The sequence below is a fragment of the Apodemus sylvaticus genome, chromosome 6 (genome assembly GCF_947179515.1).
Source record: "Apodemus sylvaticus chromosome 6, mApoSyl1.1, whole genome shotgun sequence".
NCBI classification, from domain to species: Eukaryota; Metazoa; Chordata; class Mammalia; order Rodentia; family Muridae; genus Apodemus; species Apodemus sylvaticus.
The window spans coordinates 114,216,427-114,233,369 of record NC_067477.1 but is presented as its reverse complement, the minus strand read 5'-3'; the positions used below and the strand labels follow the sequence as shown (position 1 = coordinate 114,233,369).

Below are 16,943 nucleotides of genomic sequence, written 5' to 3'. Positions count from 1 at the left end.
ATCTGCTCACCCAATCAGTGTACCAGCCCCTGCCCGGTGGTATGAACCACAGGAGGGCTCGGAGCGGAGAGCATGCCCTCCATTTTAGAATGCCGTTAGCATGCTTTCCACAAAGCTGTACTGAGCTGCATGGGAAGGTGGAGCCAAACCTGGATATGGATGCAGAAGACTGGGAGATCTGTTCTGCACATACCTTGCTTCATGCTGGCTGTGGGGTTCAGGCCTGGTACACAGATCCCTGCCTGGTACTCTGTAGGCTCTGGTAAGGTGGCTCCTTCCTCCTGGGCTGGGGTAGCCTGAATTGAACGCAGTAGGAACAAAAGTATGCTGACTGTGTGCAGCATGCCTGGACAGCGTGCTGAGGTAAGACACGTGAGCAGCACACGGAGGGGCTGCACGGCATGGGTTTACTGTTAAAGACCCTCCAGGCCTTTCCCATGGGGCCATGAGAACAGGGGTTTGTCTGTACCAGAAGGTCCAGTGTCTTTGGTTTGGTGTGATTTCCGATTTTGCTTTCTTTTTGTGATAGCCGAAGATGGTTTTGAGCTCTCCGTATAGCGAAGGATAACCTTAAACATATGATCTTCCCCGTCTACCTCCCCAGTGCTGTCAGTGCAGGCATGGATCGCCACACCTGGCTTACGCAGTGGTGGGGACCCGGGCCTCAGTTTCAAGCACACTAGGCAAGTGGTCTACCCATCTAGACCAAATGGCTTTGGGTTTTGGTCACTGCTGTATGGTAGCCACGTTTTTCTTTTTTCCTGATGAGAGACCCAGGCTGGCTCTCACGCTTTGTTTTTTTTTTTTTCAAACGAAATCTAGAAAGTCAAACAAATCCCCCAAACTGTGATAGATGTAGTTTGCTAGAGAAATAATAGTTCACATCCCAGAATTTCTGGGTAGTGGTAGCTCTAGGACCCATCCTAGGGTCTGATATAGAAACAGTGAACGGAGCAGACAATGGACCTGGTATTTGTTCACTTTAGAAACGGAAGGCGGCAGACAAGCGGCTGTGTTCTTACCCTGTCCTGTGAATGAGGACACTGAGGCTCAGGGGGAGGATCCCGTGATGAGGACCCAGGGGCTGTGGACGGGCTGTGGTCATCTCTATGACCTCACACTTTCCCTGATCTTTTCTATAAAGACAGTGACAGACTGCGATAGAATCAAACCAAAAGCAATGTCTCACTCCCAAAGTTGCCGTGCCGAGGTAACCTGTGTGCTCTGAACTGCGTGTGTCAGATTTGATCTGTGTGTCCCCACTAGTTTCTTGAAGAGGCTTCCTTAGGATGTTGGGACGCAACTCAACAGAACAACAACTGGACAGAACCAGCAGCCTGGCCTCTCGTGCACATGTGTCCTTGGGCTACCTGTGACAGGGCCCCTCCTGTGGCCCTTCTGTCTCCCTGGAGCCACCTAGCCTCACCTTGTCAGCCTCTCCTAAAGGAATGCCCAGAGGTCAGTGGTCCTGGAGGCAGCCTCTCCCTCCTCACCGGATCCTCTGTCTGCTGGCTCCCCTGGAGACCCTTCATGGCTGGGTCCTTCCATGGTCCTCTCCAGTGCTTCTCCAACCCCTTGTCCTCAGGCCGTTGTGCCTTTCCCAGTGGCAGTGCCCTCCAAAGCCAGCTCTGACCCCTAGCCAAATCTCCTTGACATCATTGTATCAGGTCTCTTGCCTACTTGCCCTTCCTTTCTCCTGTAGTGCGCTGGAGACCTCTCCTGTGCCTCTGTCTCTTCTGTCTCATTGTAAGCTGGACAGTCCCCACCAGTAGGTGCTGAGGAACGCCTGTCTGTCACCCCCACTCACATCATCTCTTCAGACAGCTGTTAGAACTTGAGCCATGACTGTCTGCTTCCTAGACATGCCTTGTGTAGATAGATGGACAGACAGACAAATAGGTCAGTATTGCACTTACTATGTGTCAGATGCCTGCGATTGGTCACAGTAGGTCTTCATTGCATGCCCTACCAATACCTGAAAATCGATGTGGTAAACCACAAACTATTTTGAAATCACAGAAAATGAAAGTTGAGTGGGATGAGGAGGACCATCGCAAACCTCCAGGAAGCATGGGCGCCCTTGCCTTCTCTGTCCATGGTACCAGTGTGTCTGTGGCTTAGCTGTCTGCACTGAGATCTGCAAAGCCATTTTCAGCTGCTAATATCATGTGAGGCTGGGGGAGCTGCCTGCTGCCCTCGGTCAAGGGCTCGCTCCCCTTCCCCAACATTGTTTCTGACAGTGGTTAGCCATGTTGGAGCCTGCTGAGTCAAAAGGGACTTGTGGGTGGTTTGTGGCCAGGCTGGAGCAGTGAGGCAGGACTTTCTAGGTTTGCAACTTTGCCCTAGAAGATAGGCCCAGAGGTCTCAGCCCTGAGCAGGTTTTGATGAGTAGGAGCAAAGCAAACAGAATTTAGTGAGAAGTGGGGTACCATGATCTCCAGACACTTCTGTGGCATGGTGACATCAGTGCCATGGCCACAGGAACCAGTCTCTGGGGCGGGGATGTTTGCAGCCTGAACAAAATGCCTGCCTTCTGCACAGTGTTGTGTGCATTTTAAAACAATGTCACTAAATTGATCATTTTAGGATATTTTGTTTTTAATAAAGATTCATTAAGTAGCTTGCTGCTTGAATGTCTGTAACTATGTAAGTTTTTTCCCCAGTTATAGAAATAAAATCAACTGTGGTCTGGGAATGTGGCTCAGTGTTGGGACCCCTATGTAGCAAATATGAATCCCTGGGTTCAGTACCCAGCATCCAAACCAAACAGACTCAGAGCCTCGTTTTATGATCTTTTGTTCATTTGTTCATTTGCTTTTTGTTTTTCAAGACAGACTTTCTCTGTGTTTCCTGGCTGTTCTGGAACGCTCTCTTTCGGTACACCAGGCTGGCCTAGAACTCAGAGATCTGCCTGCCTCTGCCTTCTGAGTCCTGGGCTAACAGGCATGTGCCACCACTGCCTGGCTATGTTTATGATCTTATAATTAGGAAAATATGGGAGTTGGAGAGATGGCTCAGTGGGCAATGATGATCCAAGGCCGGATCCCAGCCCCCACATTAAAAACCGGGTAGAGAGGATGAGCGCCTGAGAGTTCTCTGGCTGACATGTCCACGGGTGCTGCATGTGTGTACATGCATGTATACACAAATGATCTATGTAATAGTTTTTAAGGACATTTTTTGTTTATTTTTGTCTTTCTGAGTCAGAGTTTCTCTATGTAGCCCTGACTATCCTGAAACTTGCTTTGTAGGCCAGAATGGCTTCAAATTCAGAGATCACCTGCTTCTGCCTCTCAAGTGCCGGGACTTGTGTGTGCCAGTGCATACCTGGCTTAAAGAAATTATACTTTTTAAAGGTGGAGAGCAGTTGAGGAAGACATCTGAGATTGGCTTCATCTCCACATGTGCACATGCATGTACTCAGTTGCTTTATGTGTGCGCATACATGTACTCTCTGTGTACTTTACATGTGCACATACATGTACTCTCTGTGTGCTTTACATGTGCACATACATGAACTCTGTGTGCTTTATGTGTGTGCATACATGTACTCTCTGTGGGCTTAAAGCCAAGTATGGTGACATGTGCACACTCAGAGATGGAGATGGCAGCTCAAGGTTGGCTACATAGGGAGTTTGAGCCTGGTCAGAGCTAAGTGAGATCCTCTCAGGAGATGACCAGTGGAGGCAGAGGCAGATGCATCTCCAAGTCTGAGGTTAGCAGCCAGGGCTACACAGAAAAACCCTGTCTCAAAAAAAACAAAAAGGGAAGAAAGCGAAACAAACAAAACAACTACAACAACAACAAAAATAATAATATAATAATAATAATATTTTTTAAAGAGAAGCTGTGCATGGGATGTATACTTTTAATCCTGGAACTCAGGAGGCAGAAGCAGATGGTTCTTTTGAGGCCTAGTCTACATAGCAAGTTCAAGGTCCGCTAGAATTGTACAGTGAGACTCTATCTTTAATATATATACACATATATAATACATATGTGTGTGTGTGTTTGTATATATATATATATATATATATAAACATCCGCAGCGCAGTCATCAGAGGGAGTAAGACCTATCCACGGGAGTTCCCTGGGTCCCTGTAGGATTAGCTACCTAACTATTTCATTTGGCCAGTGCTTGGGATTCAACCTAGGGCGTTGTGCACAGTAGGCAGACTCTCTGCCACTGAGCTGCACCCCAGCCCTCTGGAGGTACTGGGATGGGGTTCACGTTTACCATACGGGAGGGTTGGGGCAGCATGGCACAGCCCTGGAAATGTGAACTGTGGAGGCTGCTCAGGAGGAGGCCACTGCCAGTCCAGACAGCCTCTGGGGTCAGCTCTGGCTTACAGGGTGTGGTGTGTCTGTATCCACAGGAAGGAGAGGAACAGGAGGAGAATCGTGGCAAGGAAGAGCGCCCGGAGCCCAGCGCCACGGCCCGGAAGGTGGGGAGGCCTGGCCGGAAGCGCAAGCACCCACCGGTGAGTGTCCTCTCTCACGTGACCCATGCCTGTGCTGTGGACAGCAAATGTGCATCTGCAAGGCCTTGGGGACATGAAAGCCAGCTGTGGGGTTCTGCTACTTCCTCTGTTGTTCGAACCGTCCTTTCCACACTTCCTCCAGTTTTGAACTAGAGGTCAGGGAACTTGTCTGTGGGTGTGGGAGCCAAGATTTCAACCAGGCTCTGACTCCTGGCTTCCCAATTGGAAGGGTACCAAGAAAGCCTGCCACATTCCCAGCTCGACTGAGAGCCTCTGAGTCTGGCCATGTAGGTCCCTGCCACAGAGCTGTACACTAGTCGCGGTCCTCTGCTCCCAGGAGGACCTGAGCCCAGACAGAGCCTGATTCCAGAAAAAGGAAGACTTGCTGCCCGAGCTTCCACGAGACCCAAGGCACTGCTGCAGGCCCGCAGGGTGGCTGGCGGTGGTGCAGCAGGTGCAAGCTCCTGCTTCAGGAAGCCATGCTGCTGAGGTCTGGGGGAGCTCTGGTCTGCTCAAGATGGAGAGAGCTGGGGGTGTGGTGAAGCTGCGGGCTGGAAGAGCCTGCCTCCCTCATGCCTAAGGGTGGATAATTATTTCCCAGCACAAGGCCAGCTGGTTCCTTTCTCTTAGCCCTACCAGCAGAGACCGGTAAACTTGGCGCAGGAGGAGAAAGGGCGCAGCAGTTCCAGATTGGTAACAGCCCTCCTTTGGGGCAGCCGGACAGCAGGGAGTAGCGATTTTCACACATCCAGTTAGGGTGATGGCTCCAGAGAGGTCAGAGGCTCTGGGACCCTGTGGGGAGCGAATGGGAACCACGCCAATTCTGCTTGACAAGAGAGGCCATGGCGGAAGTTAGGTAACTAGCTGCTGAGTAATTTAGGACATCTTAATAATAAAGCACACATGGATTTTTATGGCCTGTAATGAAAAATTCACCTGACAGTGGAAGAAGGAGAGTTCAGACGACTTGCCAGTTTGGGGCGGCTGCACAGGCAGATTCCGCCTGCTCTGTCCCAGTCAGTCTGTCACCCTAGAGCACCTTGAGGGGTGACAGTGTGTGAGGGAGCAGCTGGCTCCATTTGACTGCAGGCATGTCCTTGCCCCCCCCCCCCCCGAGTCCCCTCAGCTGTAATCTGCAGAGCAAATTCCTGCACTCTAGTCACCGAGGACCCAGAGCCGCCACCTGTAACAAATAAAGAGCCAGTGACCCTTTGACTCCAATTTGTCGGTCTGGAATCAAAAGGCAGGCGCAGCACCAAGAGAGGGTGAAAGTCTGGGGTCAGAGGGTAGGAGGAAGTAATTCACAGAGCGAGGCCTGGGCGGGAGTCATTCAGTCCTCGCATGGATCCGGCTTCAGTGCAGACAGGAAAATACTGTCTTTGGAGACCAGCGGACCTGGTTCGCATTCCCACTTCACAATCCACCACCTTTATGAGCATGAGCAAGTCACAGCCAGAACCACAGGCAGATGTTTTCCTTCTAAGGGTGCCTGAGATGAATTCAGTCTGCTGCAGAGCAAGGGCGAGGCTCGTCCCTGCCTAGCACCGTGTCAGTCACAGTTTGACAGGAGAAAGAAAGCCATGTTTGGTGCTTCTGAGCTCTGTGACCTTGTGCAGTTACTTAACCTCCCTGGTAAAATGGTCTGCCATGAATACCTGCCCTGCAGACCTCCTGCGGTGGTGCTTGCAGACAGCAAAGTGGAGCCCAAATGGGCAGTGCTGGCCTTGCATAATTTTAGTGTCTACAGACCAGGCTGTGGGCCTTTGGGGTGGGGCCAGCCCTGATCTCAGAGCACATCATGCAACGCATCAGTGGATGTGGTTCAGCCGGTGCCCTGGGGGACACTGCAGCCACCTGTACTCGTCACTGAGGAGTCTGGGACACGAGATAAAGGAGACCTTGGTGTCCGGGGACAGGACTTGGTTGGTAGAGTGCTTGTCTTGCATGTGTGAATCACTGGGTTGGATCCCAGTTCTGTATAATATTGGGCATGGCATGGCGGCCCTTGGGCATGGCGACAGGAGGATTAGAAGCTCAAAGTCAGCTAGGTGGTGGTGGCGCACGCCTTTAGTCCCAGCACTTGGGAGGCAGAAGCAGGCGGATCTCTGTGAATTTGAGGCCAGCCTGGTCTACAGAGTGAGTTGCAGGACAGCCAGGGCTACCCAGAGAAACCCTGCCTTGAAAAAAACCAAATAAAACAAAATAATAATAATAAAAGTTCAAGGTAATCCTCAGCTAAATAGTGAGTTTGAGGCCAGCCTTGGCTATGTGACACCCTGTCCAAAGAGTTAAATTAAATTAAAAAAAATTTTTGGCTGGGTGGTGGTGGTGGCGCACGCCTGTAATCCCAGCACTCTGGGAGGCAGAAGCAGGTGGATTTCTGAGTTCGAGGCCAGCCTGGTCTACAGAGTGAGTTCAGGACAGCCAGAGCTATACAGGGAAACCCTGTCTCGAAAAAACCAAATAAAAAAAAAAAACCAAACTTTTTTTGTAAAGGACTGGAGAGTTGACTTAACAGGTGCACCTATTGCTCCTGCAGGGGACCTTGGGTTTGACTTTCCGCGCCCACGTGGTGCCTCACAATCATAAACTCCAGGTTCAGGAGACTGGATACTCTTTCTGACCTCCAGGAGTACCAGGCAGGAATGGAACATTATGCATTGGAGGGAACAGAAAGTCAGCTTGGAAACGGAGGCCACCTGGGAGTGTCCCCCCAACGCCCCCCACTCCTGCAGGCCACCCCGCCCTCCTCTAGGCTACTAGCTCTTGTGGGGCAGGTGCCACCCAGGCGTTCCCCTATGTCCTGGCTGGCTGCAGAGCTCAGCAGGCTTCTGGAATCTGCTGCGGCCCTGGGACTAGATTCCCTAGGAGCATTAGAGCAGCCCTGTGTGTCTCCCAGGCGAGTCTGAGGAGGGCGGGAGATAGTGGAGGGGAGACCTAGAAGCCAAGTGTGGCCGGGAGAACTTCCTTCATGCAAGCTGTACTCTGCAGCGCTGGGCAGAGAAGTTCAAGTGTGCCATGGGGTCCTCCCCAGCCCCCATAGTAAGCACTCGTGGCTCCTCAGTGTGTCCCTTGGGTGCTGCTGTGTTAGTTTCCTAGCTAGGGATGCTCAGGCTAGCTCACTTCCCAGAACCTCCTACTGCTTCTTGCCCTTTACATGGGAAGAAGAAACTTACCCTCCAGTCTAATGTACTAGAGAAGACAGGCATAGGCACAGTAATATGCTGCTTGGAAGGTATCTGTTCTTGAGACTCTAGACTCTTTCTCTCTCTCTCTCTCTCTCTCTCTCTCTCTCTCTCTCTGTCTCTCTCTGTCTCTCTCTCTCTCTCTCTCTCTGTGTGTGTGTGTGTGTGTGTGTGTGTGTGTGTGTGTGTAGTCCAGGCTGTGCTGGCACTCACTATATATTAACCAAGCTGGCCTTCTGGAGTACTGGGATTAAAGATGTGTGGTGTGTGCCACTGAGTCCAGCAGAATTCCATTTCTTTCTTTTTCCTTATTTTTATCTGTATGGGTATTTTCCCTGCAAGTGTGTCTGTGTGTCCTATGTATGCCTAGTGCCCACAGAGGCCAGAGGAGTAGAGGAGGGGGTTAGATCCCTTGAACTGTAGTTACAAGCACGTGTGAGCAGCCATGTGCATTCTTGGCCTGGGTCCTCTGGAAGAGTAGCAACCTTAATGGTTGCGCCATCTTTCCAGCCCTGGACTCACTCCCTACCCCCTTCTCCCTTCCTTTCTTTCTCTTTTGATTTTTCAAGACAGGGTTTCTCTGTGTAATAGCCCTAGCTGTCCTGGAACTGGCTTTGTAGACCAGGCTGGCCTTGAACTCACAGAGATCCATCTGTCTCTGCTTCTGCTTCTGCCTCTGTGGGGCATGTGTCACCCCACCTGGCTCACAAACTCCATTTCTTTTAAGACAATATCCAGGCCATGAGAGATGGCTCAGCAATTAAGAGCACTGATTGCTCTTCCAGAGGTCCTGAGTTCAAATCCCAGCAACCACATGGTGGCTCACAACCATCTGTAATGGGATCTGACACCCTCTTCTGGTGTGCATGAAGACAGAGTACTCATACACATAAAATAAATAGATAAATCTCTAAAAAGAAGAAGTCACGCTCCAGAACATTGCCCCTGACTTCCCGGCCCCTTCTGCACTAGAGGCCAACACTTCACCTGCCTTGGACAGAAGACTCCTGTATTCTCGAAGCCCCACAGGACACTCCAGGCTCATCCTCCCTAGTGATGCGATTGGCTAGCCCTGCTCGCCTCTTCCCTCGGAACCACGGCCCATCAAGCCTTGCTTGAAAATGAAGCCCAGGGGTTGGTTCAACAAGCAAAGGCACTTGCTTGACCAGAAGTGGTCTGCACGCCTCGCCACCAGAGGCCAGAGGCATGGTGGCTGCTTGTCCGCAGGGAGCCTGGGTTTTCTAAACTGCTGTCTAGTTTATTTACTTACTTACATACTCACTGAGTGGTACTCAAACCTAGTTTACACATCTTCAGCCAAGTGCTCAGCCCCTGAGCCCCAGCTCCAGCCCTGGGAGCCCTCCCCTCCCCTACCTCCTCCCACCCCTTCTTTAATAGAGTTATATTACCATTGTGTTCATGAGCCAGTTTTCTCTTTTTTTTTTTAACAATGATATGCTTTCTTAGCAAACAGAGGTTAGACCCCAGCCCCATCACAGCTCCAAGTGCTCTCAGCCCCACCCCCAAAATCCACAACCTAAATCTTAGATTTGTAACAAAAACAAACAAAAAAAAGATAATTTTGGGCAGTGGTGGCGCACGCCTATAGTCCCAGCACTTGGGAGGCAGAGGCAGGCGGACTTCTGAGTTCGAGGCCAGCCTGGTCTACAGAGTGAGTTCCAGGACAGCCAGGGCTACACAGAGAAACCCTGTCTCGGAAAAAAAAAAAAAAAGAATACAGGGCTGTTTAAAAACGTGCATACTGTTCCCTATCCCCCCTCCCCCCCCCCAAAAAAAAACCATACAGAGAAAGCTGAGATATGAGTGTGTAGCTCAGTTGGTAGAGTGTCTGCCGCGCATGCTCCAGGTCCTGGTTTGGATTCTCAGCACCACATAAACATGCCTATAATGCCAGGTCTTGAGATAATATAGGATCAGAAGTTCAAGGTCATCCTTAGCCAGCATCAAGTTCAAGGCTAGCCCTGTCTCAAAAGTAAAAAATAAAAGAAAATTTAACTGAGGGAGAATTTGACACAAATCCCGGGAATCCAGGTACAGCTAGGGAGGCCCAAGGCGGGAGACGAGGCCGCTTCGAGGGAGGCATTGGCCTGCTGCACTGGCAGCGCTGCCTTGGTGAAAGCCAAGATACTGCCGGAAACAGGAAACAGGAAGCCAGCTGCTAGGCTAGGAGGGGCTTAGGAAGGGAGCTGGCACCTGGGCCAGGGCCCGTGGGCTGGCCAGTGCCCACGCTGGGGAGGAGGAGCCAGCCTGGCATGTGACATGTGGAATCAGGCCTGTGTGCGTGCACAGCTCAGTAGAAAGAAAGGGCGGGTTCCCTGCTCACTAGCTCCTGAAGACCCTGCACTGTGACAGGTGGAGCTGTGTAAGGCTGGTCCCTGCATGGTCACAGCCCAGACAGCTCGGCAGAGGGCTTTGTTCTTTGTAGGTGGTTCTAGCTAGGGCAGCAGGAGGACAGCTTCTGCCTTGGCCCACCAGACCCAGGGCTTAGGTGTTGGGGGTGACAGGTCCTGCAAGGTCTACACCCTGTTTGCTAGCTGCATACGTATCAGTGGGGATTTATACCCACCAACTTCCTCCAGGGTTATTTTTGCTTGGAGGGAGCATTCTGAGGTCACTCTTGCTAAGAATAACCCAGCAAGGGCGGGAGGAGGAGTGGGTGGGAGCTGGCGCCGAGCTCAGCTGAGCCAGGCTGCACTCCTTACTCCACGGCAGCGGGCTCCGGAGGGTAGTGCTGTAGGGCAGAAGGGCAGAAGCCAGGGGAGGCCAGGCGGGGCAGCGCTGGGCTGAGCCTCAGCCCCTCGGGCAGTTTTACGGCTCCCAAGGCTTTGCAGTGCGGCTTACTTTTCCAGTCTGAGAGCCCTTTGATTCTTCTCCAACAGAACTAAATCCCCTCCTTGTTTCCAGACCTGACCTGTGCTTTGCTAGCTCTTTAAGCGGAGACTTGATGACTGAGCCCCCTTGATGATGACTGAGCCCCCTTGATTTTAGGCTCTCTGAGTCCTGGGCAGCTGCTCCTGGTCACACCCCAGCGGTGGCCTTCCAGAAGGCCTGAGGAAGATAGAGCTAGGAGGGGGTATGTGCAGTTCCAGGAATTTAACTCCTCCTGAAGGTTTGCCCTCCTGAGCATGCAAGAAAATTCTGAGGGAGGCCAGTGGTGGCAGTGTGGGTGTGGGTGTGTGCCCCCAGGTGTAGACCTTGAGGATCAAGGAAGCCAGAAAAATCTACTCGGAAATGTGGGGCTTGCCTGGCCCTTAAAGGAGGGCAGGAACCAAGGAGAAAGTGGCAGGTCCTGCTCAGGCCTTGCTGAGCAGGGTGGGGCAGGCCCTGAGCCTAACAGCCTGTCAGTGGACCAAGCTTCCATTAAAAATGAATCTTACCTGGAAAGGTAGTATGCAAGAGACCTGAAGGGGTTCACTCTATATTTTGTTTTATTTTACCTTATCCTATCTTATTTTATTTTTGGGACAGGGTGTCCTGAAACTCACAGTGTAGACCAGGCTAGCCTCAAACGCGGAGATCTTCCTCCTCTGCCTTCTGATGTAGAGATTAAAGGCGTGCGTGCCACTGTACCCAGCTTTTTGATGGGCACTCACAACCACACCTTGTGTTCTCACTCTGAGTCCTTTAAGGAATGGGAATAAAGGGAGCATGGGGCAAGAAGCAAGTCTGACCTGGTGAGGGTGTAGAAAAGCAGCAGCCTCCGCTGGTCAGGGGAAGGGATGAAAGGGGAAGCCACAGCCCCACCCCCACCCCCACCCCTACCTCCTCGCCAGCAGCGGCTCAATAGGGACAGTGTGGGCCATGTCAGAGACCAAGCCTTCTGAGAGAGTTGTTAGAGACCACGCTAGATGGCTGCTCCTGGCACTGGGGGTGAAGCTCGGTGGTAGAGCACTTGCCAAGCATACTGAGTTCCCCACCAACACCGGGTGGGGTTGGAGGTGGGGATAACTGGTATCACAGGTCAGGGGAGGGAGGACTATTCCAATGAATTTAAAAGAATAACAACAACAACAACAAAAACCCACCTTGATTGCTGCCCCATCCCGACTCCTTGCTAGAGCCACAGTCCAGGACCACCTCTCACAGAGATCTCAGATGCACTGGTCTCAGCTGCTGGGTCCTCCTCGGGGTCCAGTCACGCTAGCCTCTCTTCTACCGTGCAGCACTGGCCAGTGCATGTTACCCTGGGAGAGCTGACCTGGGCTCCCTTTTCTCACCCTCACCTGGACATTGTGTACATGTGATAGTTAACACTGGCCACCAGCCTGACAGGGCTGAGGATCGGCTAACAACCAACCTCTGGATGTGTCTGTGGGAGGTGCTAGTTTGGAATGAGTTTTCCCTGAAGTTGGAAGAGCCAACCAGAATGAGGAAAACACCATTACATGCCGAGAGCCTGGCCTGGATAATGATGGGAGAGCAAGCTGGCCGCCTCCTGGCTGTGATGTGGTGACGGCTGCCTCCAGCTCCTGTGACTGAGGTGGGGGCCTCGTGGGATGAACCTTGCCTTCCTTACTTTGCTTTTTTCAGGTGTTTTCTTTGTTTGTTTTGTTTTCAATAAGAAAAGTAACAGATGCAACACAGGGCAGCTGTCCCTGACTCAGGAAAGACCTCAGCTGGGAAGGGCGGGACTGACCAAGTGTGGAGGCACAAGGCTGAGGACGGGATGAGGAGACCGTGGCTCTCCAGAGAGTGGCAGACTCTGGAGCCACACTACACGGGGCAGGATGAGCATAGTATGTTCAATCCCCATGGGGGTTGTGACCTTTGTCTTTGCTTTGAGAGGAGGCATGGCCTCACCTGGGGCAGGGTGGGTCAGAGTTACAGGGCAGCAAAGATAGCTGGGGCGTGGGGTGGGTGGCAGGGGCTTCAAACTAGTCGGAGTCCAGCCAGGCCCCTGCAGAAGGCTCCTTGATTGACCCCTAGTTCCCCCCTCCTGAACTGGGGGCTGCCCTTCCTACTGTAAAGCTTACTTTCCTGTGAGGGAGACTCAGCCAGGGAGGTGACTGTCCTCCAGATGGCTGTCCTGTACTTGGGCCACCCTGGGAGCCTTGCAGAGGAGTGTAGGGATGTGTGTGAGGCCAGCCTTGGAGCCATCCTCCTCAGATGAGCTAGGACTCCACAGATCGCCTCAGGAGCCTTGAGATAATTAAGTTTATTGATTTTATAAGAGAAAGGTTGCCAGCTCCTTCGCCGGGTGCTAGGATGCTGGGGTAGAGGAAGGAAAGGCAGAGGCCCCAGTCCAGCAGGGAGGCACACTGTAAGGAAGCCATTACTCTGGCGTGGGGGAGTGCTGGAATGGGGAGAGGGAGCTCTGTAAACAGTGGGGGCTGGGGGATGCCACAGTAGATGCCACAGTAGATGCCACCAGCCCTCTGGATGAGGCTGGACCCAGCAGCTGTCCACATCTGTCCTCTATATGGCGAGGCCGGAGTAAGACATAGGCCGGAAGTTACCATTTCAGGGGTGCAGAGCTTCTGTGTGGAGTGATGCCCACAGAATATGAATGTAGTCGATGTACATCTCGAAATAGTTAAAAAGACAAATTTTGTATATACTTTATCATGGATTTGGGGAGGTGGTTATTTTGTTTATTTTTATGTTTTGAGTCAGGGTCTCTCTACCAGACCTGGCCTTGAACTTGTAGCAATCCATCTTTTGTCTCTCAAGTGCTGGGATTACAGGTCTGAGTCACCACGGCCAGCTACTGCAGAAAATTTTTTGTTAGGTTTTTTTTTTTTTTTTTTGGTTTTTTTTTTAATGTATTCCTTAAGGCTAGATGTGGTAGATGTTAGGGCGTGTAACAGCATCCTTGACCTGCATCCACTAGCTGCCAGCATGTGACACGTGACACCAAACCAATCTCCAGCCACATTGCCAGATGTCCTGAGGGGAGCAGTGGAGTTTCCCTAGCCAGGAACCACCCAAGAACTCTGCTCAGAATGTGTTGCATGAAGCAGGGGAGAGTTGTCTGGAGACAGGGATGGGATTGTTCCTGGCAGAGGACAAAGGTTAGCACACTCTGAGAACTTCCAGTGGTGCCACCATTGCCTTCCTGGTCCTCGGGGTGAGGGTGGACCCAGCAGCTCCCCACACCTGCCGTCTGTGTGGTGAGGGCTTTCAGAGCTGAGCAGAGACTCGCGCAGCGCCTACACACCCAGGATGATGCCTGCTGGGTCGGGGAGGTGGCAGACCATGGCAAAGGGACCAGGTTTGCCCGAATTCTGGGATGTTAGCATCACAGTCTCCAGAGCACTCTCCCTTCCCCCAGTCCTGCAGAGGAGAAGTTTCTCTGATGCTGTCTCCTGCAGCTGTGCTCAGTGCCTCCTAAGATGGCCGGCAGTGACCTGTGGAATGTCTGTCTCAGGGCAGTGCTGTCTTCTTCAGAGGCACTGTCAAAGTAAAGCAAACAGAAACAGCTGGTGTGACACTCTGACCACCGCTCCCTCTGGGCTCATGAGCTCAGTGTTTGAACTTTGAACCCAGTCTTTGTCATTAATGGAGCCACTGGGAATATTTATGGAGTGATGTTGTGGTCCTGTTCTGTGATACATCCAACTGGCTTAAACCAAGCCCCTGTGTTCCAGGAGTCCAGGAGCTGAGAGACGGGGAGGGGAGGGAACTCAAGGAAGACTCGCAGGTCTGGCTGCTCAAAATGCCACCCCACCCCCCTTTTTAAAAAGGGCTATTTATTTATTTTATGTATGTGAATATACTGTAGCTGTCCTCAGACACACCAGAAGAGGACATCAGATCCTATTACAGATGGTTGTGAGCCACCATGTGGTTTCTGGGAATTGAACTCAGGACCTCTGGAAGAACAGTCAATGCTCTTAACCACTGAGCCATCTCTCCAGCTCCTGAAATTCCCCTTTTAGTAAGCCCCCAACTCCTCCCCAGAAACTGGAAGGCTACTTTGGTCCATTGGCTGCAGTCTAGATTCCTTCCTCTGGGTCGTTCCTGTAGATGGATTTACCTGTCCAGTTGCCCAGGTCCCAAGAACCCTGGGGAGAGGCCGTGCTTAGCTCAGGGTTCTGGAAGGTAAGGAAAAGCAAGAGATGCCTATGGTATAGGAGTCATGAGTTCACTTGAACCTCAGGTCAGTGGCTGACTCAAAGGAAATGGAGTGGTTTACCATGTAGAGTGCTTGCCCAGCACAGATGAAGCCTAGGGTTTCATCCTCAGCGTTGTAGAAACCGAGTGTGGTAGTGCACGTTTGTAATTCCAGCACTCAAGAGGGTAAGGTAAGGTGAGGTAAGGATCAGGAATTTAAGGTTAGCCTGGGCTGCATGAGGCTAGCCTGAATTAAGTGAGATCCAATCCTCTCCCCCCCCCCCAAACAAAACAAAACAGAATAGGTACCAGAGTCAAGCAGGAGAGGATAGGGGTGTTAGGAAGAGGGCTTGATGATGGGGGCTGGGATACAGCTCACTGGTAGCTAGCGCTTACACAATACACAGAAGAAAGGTTTAATTCCCAGCACCACAATGGGGAGCAGTGAGGGATGGTGTGGGCCAATGGGAAGGGATGGGCCTTTCAGCCATTGAGCTGATCCTAGCTTACAGCTGTGTGGTAGATTCCCATCTCTTCATCCACCTGTGTACTGGCTCCCACCTCTGGGTGTGATTGAAAGACTGTGGCCAGGCAGAGAGCTAGCACTCCGGGCTCCCTGGGCTGTGGAGTTGGTATCAACAGGACCTGAGTCCTTGGGTGAGGAGTCTGTATGATCCTCAGGCAAGAAGTGAGCCTCTGGGAGGATTTCAGGCAGCAAGGGGCTAAGAGAGAGCAGACAAGAGAGACTGCTTCTGCCGAGGTGCAGCCCGCCCACCTCCCTGTAAGACGCGTTGGCTTTGTGGTACCTGGTACCTCTGGTCCCTGGAAAGTGTCCACCAGGGCAGTGAGGCATGGCCTCCTCCTCATGCGTGACTCACCTCAACCTTGCAGAGTGACAGACTGACACAGGAAGGTGCAGGGCACAGTTTCCGCCCTGAGGTGGGTCAGACACATGCATGGGGGCTGGGGAATAAAGGAAGTGGGTGGTCATCTGTTCGCTCCTCTTTCTGCATGCAGCTGCCCCGCAGCCTGGCATGGCCCTCCCACGTGGCACTTCCTCTTTGTGCTGCAGCCTCCCGGAACCCCCAGCTGCTGAGGCATGCAGTAATGCAGCCCCTCGGCATTTTTTCTCCCAGATGAAGAGCCTGAAGCACTGACTGTCGGGTCAACTAGGCCGACTGCTGGGCCCCTCAGGAGGTGGCATAGCCAGACCCTGGGTCTGCCACCTCTCAGGGTTCCTCACCAGAGAGCAGTGAGCTCACAGTCCCCATCCCAGATGTGAAATGGAGGCTGTGAGGTGAGGGCTCAGCAGCTTGAGCCCTCAGGCTATGTGCCGGTGCTGCAGTCTTCTGAAGTGAGCTTGGCATTTCTCTCTGTACTGAGTCCCTGGGAAGGCCCTGCTGATATACTTAGCTATAGGGAACTGGAAGTCACAGGGTCCTCTACAGCAGGAAGCAGCTCAGCCCGAGAAGCCACAGTTGGCGTGAGTCACAGAGCATCCACTAGGCAGGAGAGAGAGCCGTATGCGCGGAGTGGTGTGGAGAGATGCCATTGTATCTGTCAGGGGAGAAGCGAGTTCTAGAACCTTCTGGGTAGCATCATAAAACACAGTCTTGGGTCTCGTGTGTGACGCGTAACTTACATGTGACTGTGAAAAGTCTCAAAAGGAAACCTAGTTCTTTGACACATGCCTGCTGTCCCAGCACTTGGCACACAGAGCAGGAGGATCAGGGGTGAGGGCCGGGGCTGGAGAGGTGGCTCAGTGGTTAAGAGCACTGACTGCTCTTCTTTTTTTCTTTCTTTCTTTCTTTTTGTGTTTGACTTCTGACTGCTTTTCTGAAGGTCCTGAGTTCAAATCCCAACAACCACATGGTGGCCCCCTACCATCTGTAATGAGATCTGACTCCCTCTTCTGGTGTGTCTGAAGACAGCTACAGTGTACTTACGTATAATAATAGATAAATCTTTTTAAAAAAAGTCAAGGCTCGCTTCAGACACACAGTTTGTTTGAAGCCAGCCTAGACTATATGAAACCTTGTTTTATTTTGTTTGTTTTTTGAACTATGTATATGAATGTTTTGCCAGCGTGTATAGTGTATATATGATCACCATGTGCATGCCTGGTGCTTGTGGATGTCAGAAGAGAGCATTGGATCCCCTGGGACTGGAGTTCTGGTTACGCCACCATGTGGTGGCTAGGAAT

General features: G+C 51.9%; 1 protein-coding gene and 1 long non-coding RNA gene across 6 annotated transcripts in view; one reads left to right on the top strand and one right to left on the bottom strand.

The window, feature by feature from the left end:
* The window catches only part of Dnmt3a (DNA methyltransferase 3 alpha), a 105,459-nt gene that overhangs the window by 38,706 nt on the left and 49,810 nt on the right, over positions 1 to 16,943 (top strand). For all 5 annotated transcript variants that reach the window (XM_052186193.1, XM_052186192.1, XM_052186195.1 and 2 more), the window contains one exon: positions 4,377 to 4,481. In XM_052186193.1, coding sequence (XP_052042153.1) covers positions 4,377 to 4,481 — 105 coding nt within the window. The remainder of the gene's footprint in view (positions 1 to 4,376; positions 4,482 to 16,943) is intronic.
* Positions 12,631 to 16,298, bottom strand: LOC127687504 (uncharacterized). Its single transcript, XR_007978404.1, has 4 exons — positions 15,984 to 16,298; positions 15,619 to 15,703; positions 14,664 to 14,721; positions 12,631 to 14,079 (listed from the first exon to the last, which is right to left on the bottom strand). It is a non-coding gene; the product is annotated as an uncharacterized LOC127687504 (long non-coding RNA).